The sequence below is a fragment of the Podarcis raffonei genome, chromosome 1 (assembly GCF_027172205.1).
Source record: "Podarcis raffonei isolate rPodRaf1 chromosome 1, rPodRaf1.pri, whole genome shotgun sequence".
Taxonomy (NCBI): domain Eukaryota; kingdom Metazoa; phylum Chordata; class Lepidosauria; order Squamata; family Lacertidae; genus Podarcis; species Podarcis raffonei.
In genome coordinates, this window is record NC_070602.1 from 116819202 (window position 1) to 116835124 (window position 15923).

General features: G+C 43.9%; 1 protein-coding gene across 7 annotated transcripts in view; it reads right to left on the minus strand.

The window, feature by feature from the left end:
• Positions 1 to 15923, minus strand: part of RAPGEF4 (Rap guanine nucleotide exchange factor 4) — a 173078-nt gene that overhangs the window by 25293 nt on the left and 131862 nt on the right. For all 7 annotated transcript variants that reach the window (XR_008327103.1, XM_053359411.1, XM_053359436.1 and 4 more), the window contains 6 exons: positions 15605 to 15683; positions 10045 to 10195; positions 8016 to 8104; positions 6643 to 6673; positions 4524 to 4602; positions 2454 to 2600 (listed from right to left, as the gene is read on the minus strand). Coding sequence is in view for 6 of the 7 variants with exons in the window: in XM_053359411.1 (XP_053215386.1) it covers positions 2454 to 2600; positions 4524 to 4602; positions 6643 to 6673; positions 8016 to 8104; positions 10045 to 10195; positions 15605 to 15683 (576 nt within the window). In the remaining variant the exon portion in view is untranslated. The remainder of the gene's footprint in view (positions 1 to 2453; positions 2601 to 4523; positions 4603 to 6642; positions 6674 to 8015; positions 8105 to 10044; positions 10196 to 15604; positions 15684 to 15923) is intronic.

Consider the following 15923-nt stretch of genomic DNA (forward strand, 5'->3'; position numbering starts at 1 on the left):
TTGTCCCAGCGTAGGTCCACCAGAATGCTTCCCACTCTGGTGAAAGAAATCCTATTGAAATTGCAGAATAGGGACGCCCCTGGTATCAATTCATTTGCGGGAAAAGAATTGTCCCCGACAACAGTTTCTATTTGCGTTCCAATGTAGCTTTAATTAACTCTGTCAGAATTCACAGCAGCGCACAAAATTGGAACCAGCTGTCGTACCTCGACGCAGCGCTACCTTTCTTAAAGACTTCCCTTCAACTAATGCTCGGCCTTAAAGGTCAAATATTTAATCTTCCATCAAAACAAAGCTTTTGCCACAGGACCCTCCCCCCTCCTAAAAAACCCACCCACCCTAAATTTTACCAAATGAAAACATATAGGGCATGATCTCATAGAATCATAGAATCATAGAGTTGGAAGAGACCACAAGGGCCATCGAGTCCAACCCCCTGCCAAGCAGGAAACACCATCAGAGCACTCCTGACATATGGTTGTCAAGCCTCTGCTTAAAGACCTCCAAAGAAGGAGACTCCACCACACTCCTTGGCAGCAAATTCCACTGTCAAACAGCTCTTACTGTCAGGAAGTTCTTCCTAATGTTTAGGTGGAATCTTCTTTCCTGCCGTTTGGATCCATTGCTCTGTGTCCGCTTCTCTGGAGCAGCAGAAAACAACCTTTCTCCCTCCTCTATGTGACATCCTCTTATATATTTGAACATGGCTATCATATCACCCCTTAACCTCCTCTTCTCCAGGCTAAACATGCCCAGCTCCCTTAGCCGTTCCTCATAAGGCATCGTTTCCAGGCCTTTGACCATTTTGGTTGCCCTCCTCTGGACACGTTCCAGTCTCGTCCATCTCAAGCACACCACCCATGCGGGAAGGATTCCCATAGGATTTATAGAACCCTGTTCCCCCCACCTCAAGCCTTACCCACACATAAATACTAAGGAGAGAAGGTGGGTTGGATGGGGACAAGAGATACCTTCACAGACCACCCAGAGGCAGCATGGCAGCTAGCATGGTGTAGTGGTTCAAATGTTGGACTTGAAGACCAAGGATCAAATCCGCACTCAGCCATGAAGCGCACTGGGTAACCTTGGGCCAATCACTTTTTTTTAGCCTAACCTACCTCACAGGGTAGGATGCGGGTGGCGCTATGGGTTAAACCACAGAGCCTAGGACTTGCCGATCAGAAGGTCGGTGGTTCGAATCCCCGCGACGGGGTGAGCTGCCATTGCTTGGTCCCTGCTCCTGCCAACCTAGCAGTTCGAAAGCACGTCAAAGTGCAAGTAGATAAATAGGTACCGCTCCGGCGGGAAGGTAAACGGCGTTTCCGTGCGCTGCTCTGGTTTCGCCGGAAGTGGCTTAGTCCTGCTGGCCACATGACCCGGAAGCTGTACGCCGGCTCCCTCGGCCAATAAAGCGAGATGAGTGCCGCTACCCCAGTGTCGGACACGACTGGACCTAATGGTCAGGGGTCCCTTTACCTTTACCTTTTTACCTCACAGGGTTGTTGTGAGGAGAACACGGAAAGCAGGAGGACCATGTCAGCTAAGTGTAAATAGGGCTGCATCCTTATTTGTTAAATTTGTATCCTGTCTTTCCGCCAGACAGAGCTCATTTATTACCACAAAGCTGTTGTGCTATTATTATTATTATTATTTCAGTTTATATACCACCCTGTAACTACAGATCTCAGGGCAGTTCACCAATACTAACACAGATATACTACTAAAAAAGCCTTTTTATTTAAAAATACCAGGAAAGATATACCTCAGTCAAATTATCGAATCAAGTTGGTCTGTCAACCAACTAAATAATTTTCAGCTGATTCATCGCCTGGCTTTTAAACCAATGAATCAATTAAGTTTAAACATACTTGCTTATTTCCGAAAACGTACAGGGTACATATGTGCCTTTTTTTTTAATCTATTAAACGAACCGTGAGGTGATTTCCAGTTTAATGATTTTCATCATGGTGAGATGGAAAGAATATCTTTAATATTCTCTTCATCATCCTACACAACAGTGGCAAACCAGACACATGGAGCAGCCTTAAAAATAAACAGGTGAGCCGTTAATGCGCAGCCTCCCAAGTAATCAACTAAAGCTTTAGCTGATTAACGTACAACTAAACCAATCCATTGGATTAATCTACAATTAAAGGCTGAAAGCTTACATTCTCACTCTGGCCATGGATCTAATTTGTGTAATGTGCTGCGGCTTCAGACTGAGGTTTCTGGCTGCAGATTTTGGGGTGGGGCTGTGGGGAGGTTGATGACAGCCAAGGCGCAGAAATTTAGATTCCACTGCCCACAGCGAAAGGTGCAGTCCGGTTTGCCAGGTATTAAAAATGAAACACAAAAAATATTTAAAGAAATCAGTGCGAGCTTTCCCCATTCCTTCATGGTCTGCTGCCCCAAAGGTAAATGAGGAGTGTTAAAGATTATGCAAATGCCCTTACCTCCTCCTGAGCTCATCTTTACTAATATCAAGCCATCTCCAGAGCCCAGCTTGTCAGCTACGGCGCTGATAACTTCTTTTACGGAAGACAACACTGGAATGCGGATTGTCGTGTAGGTTTGGTCGATGCAGTACACCTTGAACAAAACTTCAGACAAAAACAAGGCACATCATGAATAAGGGCTGTAAGAAGATGAAACAAGGTAGGATGCAGATTATTATTATTATTATTATTATTATTATTATTATTATTATTAATACCCCGCCCATCTGGCTGGGTTTCCCCAGCCACTCTGGGCGGCTTCCAACAAAATATTAAAATACAATACAGTGGTACCTCTGGTTAAGAACTTAATTGGTTCTGGAGGTCCGTTTTTAACCTGAAACTGTTCTTAACCTGAGGTACCACTTTAGCTGTAACCTGTAACCTGAAGTGTCTGTAACCCGAGGTATCACTGTATATGAATCTAATAATAATAATAATAATAATAATAATAATAATAATAATTTATTGAATTTATATACTGCCCTATACCCTGGGGTCTCAGGGCGGTTCACAGAATAAAATCAAGATATAAAACCACAAAATACCTAATAAAAATAAAAACAAAACCCAATAGCCCCTCCCCTCCCCACACAAAGAACACATTTTAAAAGGGCAAAGGATGTAAATCGGATCAACCAAAGGCCTGGTTAAAAAGGAACGTTTTTGCCTGGCGCCTAAAGGTGTATAATGAAGGCACCAGGTGAACTTCCCTGGAAAGAGCATTCCACAGATGGGGAGCCACTACAGAGAAGGCTCTGTTCTCATGTTGCCACCTTCCGAACCTCTCAAGGAGGAGGCACACGAAGGAGGGCCTCAGGGTCCAAGTAGGTTCATATGGAAAGAGGTGGTCCTTGAGGTATTGCATTACAACTGTATGCAACTTAGCACTACCCTATTTTATTTTATTTTGTTAAAGGGGAGGGTGTTCTCAGTGGGCCCCATAGTTTCTTGCTTCTCCTAGGCCCAATCCTAAAGCAGAGATGGGGAACTTGATTTGGCTCCCATCACCCCTGACCATTGTGGCTGGGGCGAAGGAGAGCTGGAGTCCAAGAACATCTGGAAAACCACAGGATCCCCATCTTTGTCCGAGAGGGAGGAGGCAAGACCCGTGGAGGCTTGCTTCTGCTTCTCCTTGCTCCTCACACCGCTCACATGCTGTTGAAAGAGCAGGGCACCAACAGCAAGGAGGAGTAGGAGCTGAACCAGAAAGTCCCAGACATTGGCAGTAGGCATGCATTTTTATCCCTGTTGATAACAACAACAACAACAACAACAATATTTAGCTATACCCCACCCTGCCCGGTTCAAAAACCAGGCTCAGAGTGGCTAACAACAAATTTAAAACACTTAATTGTAAAAGCAGCATAAAATACAGTATAAAAACATGAATAACAATAAAAGTCAAAGTTCAGAAATCAATTTGGGGGAAATCCATCTAATAAGCATTAGATAGTCACCAGGCCTAGCTGGCTGAATTAGTCCTACTTGGGCCAGCGAGGAGGCCAGGGGAGAATTAGCTGTGGGGTCTCAGAGTGGGTAATCTTCATAAAAGGGGGGGGGGGAGAAGGGAAATAAAAGATCAGGCTGAATTCAAATTAAAGGCCAGGCGGAATAGCTCTGTCTTACAGGCCTGATGGAAGGAGGTTAAATCCTGAAGGGCCCTAGTCTCATGGGACAGCATTCCACCAGGTCGGAGCCATCACTGAAAAGGCCCTGGCCCTGGTGGAGGATATTCTGACTTCCTTAGGGCCCGGGACCTCTAAACTATGGTTATTCATGGACCTTAAGGTCCTCTGCGGGGCAGACCAGGAGAGGCGGTCAGGTAATTACCAGTCCTTGATGCTTGGCAGACTAAGAAAGGGCGGTGAGTTGCTAGGGGGGGAGAAGATGGTTTAATCCTGACCACTCCTAACCCAGCTCAAGGGCCATCTCAACATTAGAAGAAACCCTGGACAAAATTCCACCCGGGGCTGGTGGTCCTTTTCTTCTATCACCCAAGTCCTGTGATCATACTCAAAGACTTACGTTCATCGCTTCCCCTTATGGGCTGCCGTTTTTGCGTTCTTTCGTCACTCGTGTTGAAGTGCTGCAAGAGAACTTTGTGCTGGGGAAACAAACCCGACAAAATGCCATGATTGTAAATGCAAGCAGAAAACTTTTCCAGAGAGCTACTGCATATTACGTAAGAGTTGTTATGCCGGATCAGGCCCAAGACTCACCTAGTCCAGCAATCTGTTCTCACAATGACCAACCAGATGCCCATGACAGGGCCTGAGCGCAACAACAGTCTCCTCGCTCTATTATATATATTTATATATATATATTTTATATATATATATATATATATATATATATATATATATATATATATATATATACATACACACACACACACACACACACACACACACACACACCGTATTTTTCGCTCTATAAGACTCACTTTTTCCCTCCTAAAAAGTAAGGGGAAATGTGTGTGCGTCTTATGGAGCGAATGCAGGCTGCGCAGCTATCACAGAAGCCAGAACAGCAAGAGGGATCGCTGCTTTCACTGCGCAGCGATCCCTCTTGCTGTTCTGGCTTCTGGGATTCAGAATATTTTTTTCTTGTTTTCCTCCTCCAAAAACTAGGTGCGTCTTGTGGTGTGGTGCGTCTTATAGAGCGAAAAATACGGTGTGTGTGTATATATATATATATATATATATATATATATATATATATAAAATTTGTTATTAGTTTTTTTACCATATCATTTTCAACAGTAATTAAACATACTTTTACATCTTATTCAAATTTTTGACTTCCATCAATCCTGTCTGAAAATTTTCCAATCTAATCTCTCGGTATGCATTTCTTATTTTCCCTCTTACATTTCAAACTCATAACCAATATCTCTCTTTTTCTACTTCGTAACACTTCGTATATTTCTCCTTACAAAACTTCTTGTGGTCCTACTAGCATAATTTGTTGATTACAGTTGCTCTTCGAATAATTCATATACTTCTTCCAATCTTCTGTAAATCTCTGGTTCCGCAGGTTTCGAATCCTTCCTGTCATTTTGTCCAATTCTGCATAGTCCATTAATTTCGTCTGCCATTCTTCTTTCGTCGGAATGTCTTCTTATTTCCATTTCTGGGCTAACAGTACTCTTGCCGCAGTTGTTGCATATAAAAACAATTTAACATCTTGCCTATTAAGCACTCTCCTCGCTCTAGAGCATGAGACTCTTAATCTCAAGGTCGTGGGTTTGAGTCCTGCGATGGGCAAAAGATTCCTGCATTGCAGGGGGTTGGACTAGATGACCCCCTGTGATCCCTTTCAGCAGTTCTACGATTCTATGCCCTCCCCAGCAACTGGCATTCAGAGCAGAGGTGGCTGGTGCTGAATGGGACTAGTGGGGCAGAAGGCAGGAAGACCAACACTAGGTGGAGCCAGAGCCCGTATCAGAATCCTTGTTTTGTCCCTATCCTCTTTCCTGCTGAGTTCTACAAGGACTGAGGAAGCTGAGAAGACAGCGCCACCACCTGGACAGATTATTGAGAAGGCAGGTGGGTGGGGGCTGGCCGAGAGCAACCTGAGGTTGGTGGGGCAGTGGACCATTTGCCCTATGGGAGCTGACCTCAGTGATTTGGAGACATACTGCCTTTGATACTGGAGGCAGTCTACACAAAGCCTTTGTGTGGCTAGTGGCTATCTGTAGGTCTATCCCCCATGAGTTTGCCTAATCCCTTTCTGAAGCCATCCAAGTTGGCAGCTGCCACTGTATGTTGTGGTGGTGAATCCCATCATTTAACTTTGTGATGTGTTATACAGCTGATGGTGCGTGTGGGAGAAAGAATAACAGAATACCCATAGATCTGATCGAATTTCATTGCGTGGACTTGCTTCTTCTTTGTAGACTAAATTCTCAGGGCACCCTCACATCTTCTGTTTTCACCGCATGCATGTAATGTTATGCGTACAAACCAAACTATAGCACGTCTGCACAACCAATGTGCTTTCCAAAGTATAAACGATACCGATGCGTCGGACAGGATACAATAGTAAAGATATACTTGCCAATCCACAGATGTGCACTTGCCTTTAGTGGATGGGAAAATAACAGTTTAACATTTTATGTGGGCCGAGCAGTCAAAATAGTTACCTTTTTCTGTGGTGCTTTAGCTTCCTCTGATCTGCAAAAAGAAAAATACAGCATATTTTTGGAGGGTGAAATTTGGAAGATTTTAGCAACAGTGGTTTGGTTCACACGTAACACTAAAGCATAGTTTGGCACAATGTGCACAAGCAAAATCCAAGCAAAGCCTCAGGCTTGTGCATGCCACTCTCCTTCTCCCCATGAGGCTAGGAAAAGAACTCTTCTAGCATTTAATTAATCATTCAAAGAATCCTTGCTTTGCATTATGTATGAAAAAAGAGATCAAGGTAGTTTGTTTTTTGAAGCAAAGCTGTTTCAAGAGGAGGAACACAGTAACATAGGTTGCTGCCTTTCCAGTGAGTCCATTAGTGGATTGTAGATTCCATTAAGCTCAGTGTTCATCTTCTACACTGTTGGGCAACAGCTCTGTGGGGTTTCAGGCAGGGATTCTACCTGGAAAAGACAGGTACTGGCTTCTACGTGTAAAGCAGATCCTTTGCCACTGAGCTGGGACCCTTCCCCAAAAATCTAGAGCAAAGAAGCAGTGGCAGGTGGAAGCTCCTTCACCCAAGAGCCTAATAATAATAATAATAATAATAACAATAATAATAATAATAATAATTTGTTATTTATACCCCGCCCATCTGGCTGGGCTTCCCCAGCCACTCTGGGCGGCTTCCAAAAAAATATTAAAATACTGTAATACATCAAACATTAAAAGCTTCCCTAAACAGGGCTGCCTTCAGATGTCTTCTAAAAGTCTGGTAGTTGTTGTTCTTTTTGACATCTGGTGGGAGGGCATTCCACAGGGAGGGTGCCACTACCGAGAAGGCCCTCTGCAACTTGGCTTCCCTGTAACTTGGCTTCTCACAGTGAGGGAACCGCCAGAAGGCCCTCAGCGCTGGACCTCAGTGTCCGGGCTGAACGATGGGAGTGGAGACAATCCTTCAGATATACTGGACCGAGGCTGTTTAGGGCTTTAAAGGTCAGCACCAACACTTTGAATTGTGCTCGGAAACGTACTGAATTCCTTTGCAGGATTCAAAATGCATGTTTGCAAACCACAGTCCTCCTCTTCCGCTCTCCTGTAACATCTAGAAACACAGATGTATGGTAGGATGCCATAGTACTTCAAGTTTCCCTACTTCACTTTGTTGGCCTGGCTTGGACATCATGCTAAACCGTGGTTTAGCTCAACAGCACAATGACATTTCATAATACTATATGTTTTCCTGCTCTTTTTGGTATACAGACTCTAAAAATAAGTTCTAGCTAAATTCTTTGCTGATGGGGAGACGGAATACAGTGAAGCTTTCTCTCTGGTTTCACACATTTGCAAAAGCTAGTTTAGAGATGAACAAATTCAAGGTTATGCTTACATTTGTTTCATAGTCTTCTCTAGCTCTGGTAGTTGCTCTTTGAGGGCTGTAATCATCCTCGTATCATCTGATACACATACATAAAACTCCTATGAAATGAAAAAGAACACTCTTCAATAATACAAAGAGGCAGTCAACTTGTCAAGATATGTATTGCAGGTGGGCTGACTACAAAGAAAAACGGTTCAATAGAAGTTCCTGACAAATACCAGAGAAACAAATGTCCACACTGGAAAAGTTCAAAAGGATGGAAGACGCCCTCTGAATCTTACTCCACCTCTAATCCAACATTATCTCAAGAGATGGAGTTGGCAGAGTGAGATGGCCACCTCTAGCAACAGATCTTCCATGTCATTAAAGAGAGAGACAATGTCAGTTATTTAAAAGGTAAAGGACAAGGACCCCTGGGTGGTCAAGTCCAACTTAACTATTGGGTGCGGCTGTCATCATGCTTCAGGCCGAGGGAGCCGCCATTTGTCCACCGACAGCTTTCCGGGTCACATGGCCAGCAGCCACTTCTGACACCACGACAAATGCCAGAGAGCACGGAAACACCGTTTACCTTCCTGCCACAGTGGTACCTATTTATCTACTCGTGTTGGTCAAACCTAGCCAGTTATTTATTATTATTTTATTTATTTATTATCATCATGTTTAAACATGGCAGTAAGATCTGCCCTTTAGATTTTCCATCTCACGGACTGAAACATTTGGAGAGAGCAGGGTAAACTCAAGCCCTACTTAGGATTGCAGGTAGAGGCTTACGTGAACGCGTGGGTACACTGGCTCCACTCCTGCCACCTTCCACAAGTTCAAAGGGGGCTGTTTGCAGGGAGAAACCTCCTGTATTCACACAGGCTCCCGTGAAAAATCTGGGCTCTAAAATGCATCCTCCCCAAGTACAGTTTCCATGCTGCAGGCAATCACTTTTGAACTTGCACCCAGCGCCGTGAGGACAGCAGAGATAGCATGCTCAGGAAAACTCCCTCTTCCTTGCAAGTTCATCTAAGCCTTTATATGGACATCTGAAAATTGACCAGTGATAGCGGCTATGGGGTCATTTGCGGTACTTGGCTTGCATTTGCATCGATGATGCCAAGGAGCTTTGCCTGACCACAGCTTATAGTTAGGGATTTTTTAAAAATACACTGTACACATTTAATATTTTATTATTTCTGAAATGGCATGGTGTTCCCAGGTAACGGCCATGGTTTTCCCATGAAAAACGGAGGGGGGCAGTATGCTGATCAGAACATCATTTTGACTGCAATTCTATACAGAGTAAAAAAAGGTAAAGGTAAAGGACCTCTGGACGGTTAAGTCCAGTCAAAGGCGACTACGGGGTTGCGGCGCTCATCTTGCTCTCAGGCCAAGGGAGCTGGCGTTTGTCCACAGACAGGTTTCTGGGTCATGTGGCCAGCAGGACTAAACTGCTTCTGGTGCAACACAACACCATGACGGAAACCAGAATGCACAGAAACGCTGTTTACCTTCCTGCTGCAGCGGTACCTATTTATCTACTTGCACTGGCATGCTTTTGTCCTGCCAGGTTTGGCATGAGCTGGGACAGAGCGATGGAAGCTCACTCCGTCATGGGGATTAGAACCGCTGACTGGATTTGCAAGCCCAAGAGGCTCAGTGGTTTAGACCACAGCGCCACCTAACACAGTACGGTTTACTGCCAAGTAGTATTACAGGCATGGGATTGCGCTGGAAATGTCTAGGTTCCATATTCTCACAATGCCCATTTCTTTCAATGTGATTGTCTCTGTATTAGAAAACAGACTGGTATCTCCACCCCCCCTTTCCTCCCTGAAATTGCAGCCAGTGGCAACAAGGCATGATATTGTTTGCAGCAGCAATGCAAAAACCCCAAGAAGGACACCTATAGTTGTTTGTACTTGAATGTAACGTCCTTAGGAAGGAGAATTCTAAAGCTTGGGAAACAGTCTTGGCTCAGCTCTCCTGCCTCAGTAACTAGTTAATATTGATTCCAACAAAACAGCAGTACTAAGCAATTGCGCCCTACCTCCAGAAAGGCCATTGCCGCTTCGTCCTCTTGCAGGACATCTCCATACAAAGCAGCCCATTGCAGCACTAAGCGAATGACTCGCCGTTTGTTGTTTAGGGCATAATCCATTTTTTCTTGCTCCGTACCCTGCGAAGGCTGAGCGTGGTAAGTGCCAAGATGTCAAGGAAAACGTTCACTCTGCTACTTCATCCACCCCCCTCAGAATTTCCCATCGCTTCATCATAACAAAGCGCGCTTAAAATTGATGCTTTCCAGTGCCGTGAAACACACAACTGCCCAGCAGGATTTTCAAGATCAATAACATTTTGTGCGTTCTCCAGTTTATATACTTTCATGGCTTTTGATGACTTAGCATGGCGGTGGTGGGGAGGTGAACCCAACAGGCCTTTCCTTGTAAAGTACAATTGGCAAATGGTTCAAGGGACATGGACCCAATTCGTTACTTTCCCTGGACTGTGGATGCTCGTTGGTGGTGGAAGAGTGGGATCAAGGGAAGCCCTCTAGCCTTAAGGGAGATGCAGAAAGATGCACGATAGCCACTGTAGTAATAAACTAAACACAGTGTAGGTAGATATATTATTTCTGTGGTTTTGTATTTGTGTAGGAGGCAGGTAGCAAAGCACATTTCTATAGTCCTGTTTTAGCTGATGTCGTTGTGCTCTTCAACTTTAACTTGTGGTTTTTGCCTCTGCAGAGAAATAATAATAATAATAATTTATTATTTATACCCCGCCCATCTGGCTGGGTTTCCCCAGCCACTCTGGGCGGCTCCCAACAGAATATTAAAAACACGCTAAAACATCAAACATCAAAAACTTCCCTAAACAGGGCTGCCTTCAGAAGTCTTCTAAAAGTCAGATAGTTGTTAATTTCTTTGACATCTGATGGGAGGGCATTCTACAGGGCAGGTGCAAAAAACCGAGAAGGCCCTCTGCCTGGTTTCCTGTAACATCACCTCTCGCAGGGAGGGAACCGCCAGAAGGCCCTCGGAGGAGGACCTCAGTGATTCTATTTGCAGGAGATGTACATGCTACAATTGTTGATTCTTCTTGCTGTGATTTGTTCACAAGTTAATTGCTTGTCAGCATGGGGCATATGAAAGAGTGTGTGTGTGTTTGTGTGTGTGTATGCATTGGGGGGAAAGCAAGGACCACTGGTTTTCCAGGCCACTGCTACAGATCAGGGGGGAGGGCATAGGGCTGGTTCTAGTTTCTATTGCCACTTCTAGCTTGCACTGTGGTGACATTAGCCTGGGACTCTGTGATGTGGTGGTACATTGCTTTCCTGTCAGTGGAGGTGAGGCATTTGCCTTCCCTAACATAATTCAGCCTGTCCTTTCATTAGGGAAGTAAGAAAGCAGCTATTTCTGTTCCAACTTATCTTTGTCACAACCAGCGCTGTTTCTCTTCTGCTGCAGTCCAGTTTCTGCCAAATATTATATTTCTCACTTTCCACTATTTAATGTAATATATGTAATTAGTTCGACAACATAATTAATGGCACAATTGTTTCCACACCACTCGTTCTGATTTACAGGACACGTCAAACCAATGTTTTTAATAAAAATAAAAATAAAAATGTCATTCATGATGTATCAGTTGCAGCCTTAAAAAACCAACCAACCCAAGAACCTTATGAGTGAGTACTAATCATATTCACTGGACTGATTTCCATTCCAGGTCTGGGATGAAACAATGAACAACAGCAATTGCTGCTTCCATTTATGATGGAATTTTCTGAAGCCCCAGCCTTTCACAGCCATCTCCCTTTGAAAATAAGACAGGCAGAGCATCTTTGCACATAGATACATTGCCTCATCAACCTTCTGCTCACACAGACTTTTGATATGTGTGCATTAGCAACCCAGAGTCCAGCTTGACCAAGGGAAAGAGCACATTTTTTTAAAAAAAATGTATATATGGTTATATTAGCAATAATAGAAATCTGTATCTTTAAACAAGCCAATGGAATCCATTAAAATTTCATTGTGATTGTTACTGTTTGCAAGGCAGCAATGAAGATGCAATGGAATGCTACCCTCATCAACTTCAGAAGCAGTTTTCTCTGTATCCTGGTTCCTTCCCACGCAGAACAGGTGCAGCAAACAGTATTTTTAAATGTATGCATATGTCAGAGTTTTGTTGTTACAGGGCAACTCAGGTGTAAACTTCTCCCTTTTGGAAAGGGCATATCTTGACATTAAGAGCAGAAATGGTGTCTGCCCAGCACAACCTTGGTTTGGGGGGCGTGCTTGTTCACAACGCATCTCTTATAAGTCCAGGGTTAGCAGAGATGAGTCTACAAGCACTACTGAAATTCTCCTTAGTCCAGGCTGACTTGGGATCCAGTGACAGACAGATCTGACAGACAGCCGTATATAGATAGATCCTCACGAAACAGGGAGGAAATTGAATATAATAGTATTTCGTGCGTTCCATGTGGAATTAATGGCCCAGAATATTTTCTGCATATGACAGTTCTGACAAGCACAGGGCCGTTGTGAATGTAAGTCTTAAAATAAACTGTTTCTTTCAAATCAAAGCATGGGGGCTTTGACATGCAATCTCTGGGATGTCTCAAGAGACTGTGGGCTGCTCAGAAGGGAAAACAAATGCATCAATAGAGCCTCTTGCATAATATATGCACAATATGACTAAAGCAGTAATTTAAGGGGGGGACAGAAACTAGGCTTATTAAGCCATTTTTTTGTTTCCCTTAGACACTGCTACAGCTACTTAACAGCCTTAGGACATGGGACATCCTACTGAAATCTAGAGTCATGGGAAAACGAAAGTAAACCCTCTTTGAATTCTGCGGTTTTACATATGAGGACAAAATAACAATCACCTGTTCCTTAGCATGTCTAAGGAACATGGTGCAGTATGTCATGACTGCAGGTTTTAACTGAACTTATAAACATATATATATTTGGTTGAGATCAGAAAAGTCAGGCTACCTGGTGGAGGTGAGAGTAGACATTGCATTGCCTAGTTTGGTCCCTTTAACTGTTTGTAGGACTGTTATAACATTTCATAAATGAAGTAGCATTTCACAGAGCTGTTCTCTCCCTGAAGCTTCTACCATGCAAGCCCTGTAATTATTTAATATCCTTCTATCTGCTTATTAAGTGACTCACCACATGCACTAGTAATTTTTGCCGTTATTTTTCATTGCTCATCTATTTATTTTTAATTCTGCTAATAATTTCTCCCATGCAAATGTGATCGCGGGGTGTGCGGGGGGGAGGGGGAGGGGGAACCCTCCCTCCCCAAATGTTCACGCTGCATATCTATTAGAATAATAGCGTTATGTATAAATAAATGACAGAGAGGCTGTAATTTTGAAAGGTATTAATCAACAATGATGTTGTGACTGAATACCGATCTCGACAAGTTTCGTTGCTTGAAAATTGCAATAATTTTTTACAGCCCGTTCCTCCCTCAATGCAAGCAGGGATCTAGTTCCTTTTCACATGCATTGGAACCAAATGTTCGGTATTTATCACCATGGGAGAGTAGATGAATGGGATCAGATCATGTGTGTGTAACATGCTAACCTTTCTCTTAAAACAATACAGAAATAATAATATAATAATAATACAGTAAGTGGTATTCAACTGTGTACCTCCACCACCCACAAATCTGGTCTGGAGGCTTGGTGGAAAACACAGAAGAGGTTTGGAGTGGGTGTTGGTGGAGAATCGTGCATTAAACTAGTAAGAGACTGACACCAAAGGCCAGAGGCAGGAGGCAGAAAAGGACTGAGAACAGGGCTGTGCACACACTTATGAATCCAGTACGCTCCCAACATTGGTTTGGGAAGTGGTGCACACATGACGTGCGCCACACAACCCATATCTATCCTGTCGTTCCTTGGGAAATGCTGAGGTTTGATCCGTTTCCCCCAAAACTAACTTCATTTCGAACACAGAAAAACAACAACAACATCCCTGCCCGTCTGGACCTAGTTCTGTTTTAAGCCAGTAATGTGTACACAGTCTTAAGTCAACCCCTGGAGACCACGCAAGGCTACATTTAGTGAACAATAAGGAAGCTGAAATCCAAGAGAGGCCAGGTCCCAAGAAAAGAAAAAGGCAGGAGAATGTGAATTAAATCTAAGCTAGGTTCTGTGCTACGAAAACAGATTACATCCTGCACAACGTGACTGAAGCCAAGCAGGATTTCTGTACTTCCAACGTTTAGTTCATCTGTTTCTTTGGTGGAAAAAAAAAAGATTTCGCTCCAGTCACACAAACACACACACACAGAGAGAAATACCGTCAGCTGGGCTGTATTTATGTGGCTTTTGTTGCTTTCCTCAACACATGTCACAGGTTTTTAATTACTTTTGCTATTTGTGGCACCACAATAGCACTCAAACAGATCTGGTTTCCAGGGTGATTATGCAAGCCGATGTAGAAATTTGAAAATAGGTGGTCTCCAAAGAGCTTATTATTTTAAATGATATAGTATAACCTGCTGGTGGGTAAAGCCAACACTTGGGGATGGAGGTGGAGCAGAAACAAGCAAGGGAGACAATAGGAGGCAGAGGTGCCGGGGATCACAAGTGCTGTTGCACTCATGCCCTGTTTGCGGGATTCCCATAGGCATCTCAATGGCCACCTTGAGAACAGGGTTCAGGACTATATAAACCTTGGCTTGATCCAACAGGGCTTTCCTTAGGTTCTTATGAGCATGGGGGAAATGGCTTGCAAAATACTCGCAGTCATTCATAGCATTAGGCTTAAGGCAGATGTTCCATCCATACTGGTTCATCTTGCTCTAGGAATGAGACGGCTTGAGAGTTTAGTTCCACCATGAATGATGCTGGAATGTTAATACTCACAGGCTCCCATCTTATGTACTCTGACCTGGGAGTAAGGGAAAGGACCCCTGGACGGTTAAGTCCAGTCAAAGGCGACTATGGGGTTGCGGCGCTCATCTCGCTTTCAGGTCGAGGGAGCTGACGTTTGTCCACAGACAGCTTTCTGGGTCATGTGGCCAGCATGACTAAACCGCTTCTGGTGCAACGGGACACCCTGGTGGAAACCAGAGCTCATGGAAACGCCAGTTACCTTCCCTCCGCAGCGGTACCTATTTATCTACTTGCACTGGCATGCTTTTGAATTGTTGGGTTAGCAGGAGCTGGGACAGAGCAACGGGAGCTCACTCCATCGTGGGGATTCAAACCGCCGACCTTCTGATCGGCAAGCCCAAGAGGCTCAGGGGTTTAGACCACAGCGCCACCCGCATCCCTGACTTGGGAGTAAATCCTATTGAACACAGTGGGACTTAATCCCGAGAAACGCAGCACAGCATTGTAACAAAACGAATAAAGTGAAAAAGAGCTAAAGCTCCCAAGAGTTGATTCTCACTTCTTGACTTTCTTGCTTAACTTCCAGGGGGTTTCTTGTCAGAGAGGGTCCACTGATGGATGTGGTACTTCAGCAGCTTCCCGACCACGCCAAGCATTGATGCCAGCCTTGCTTACCACCAAATTAGGTGTCTAATATGTTTTGGTTGTTTTTTTTTTAAAAAAAAATAATCAAAAAGGATATTGAGCCATCAAAGCCGGACAAAGCTGATTATTTGGCATGAATATGCAATGCATCATAACAAAATCAAGTACACCAGCATCTGTGAAAATCAAAAGTAACAAATCGTTATACTCCTGCATGCCAATATAATTTCCCACCACTGCAAAATATATTGTTGCCTCCTCCGCGGTAAACAGCACAAAAAGAGTTATACCAGATGTGTTTTGCACATTAAAAGCAATTAATTAACAGCGCGATCCTAGACATGTCTTGTCAGAAGCAAGTCTCTTTGAGTTCAGTAGGACTTGCTCCCAGGGCCAATACTCAATGTATCCCACTG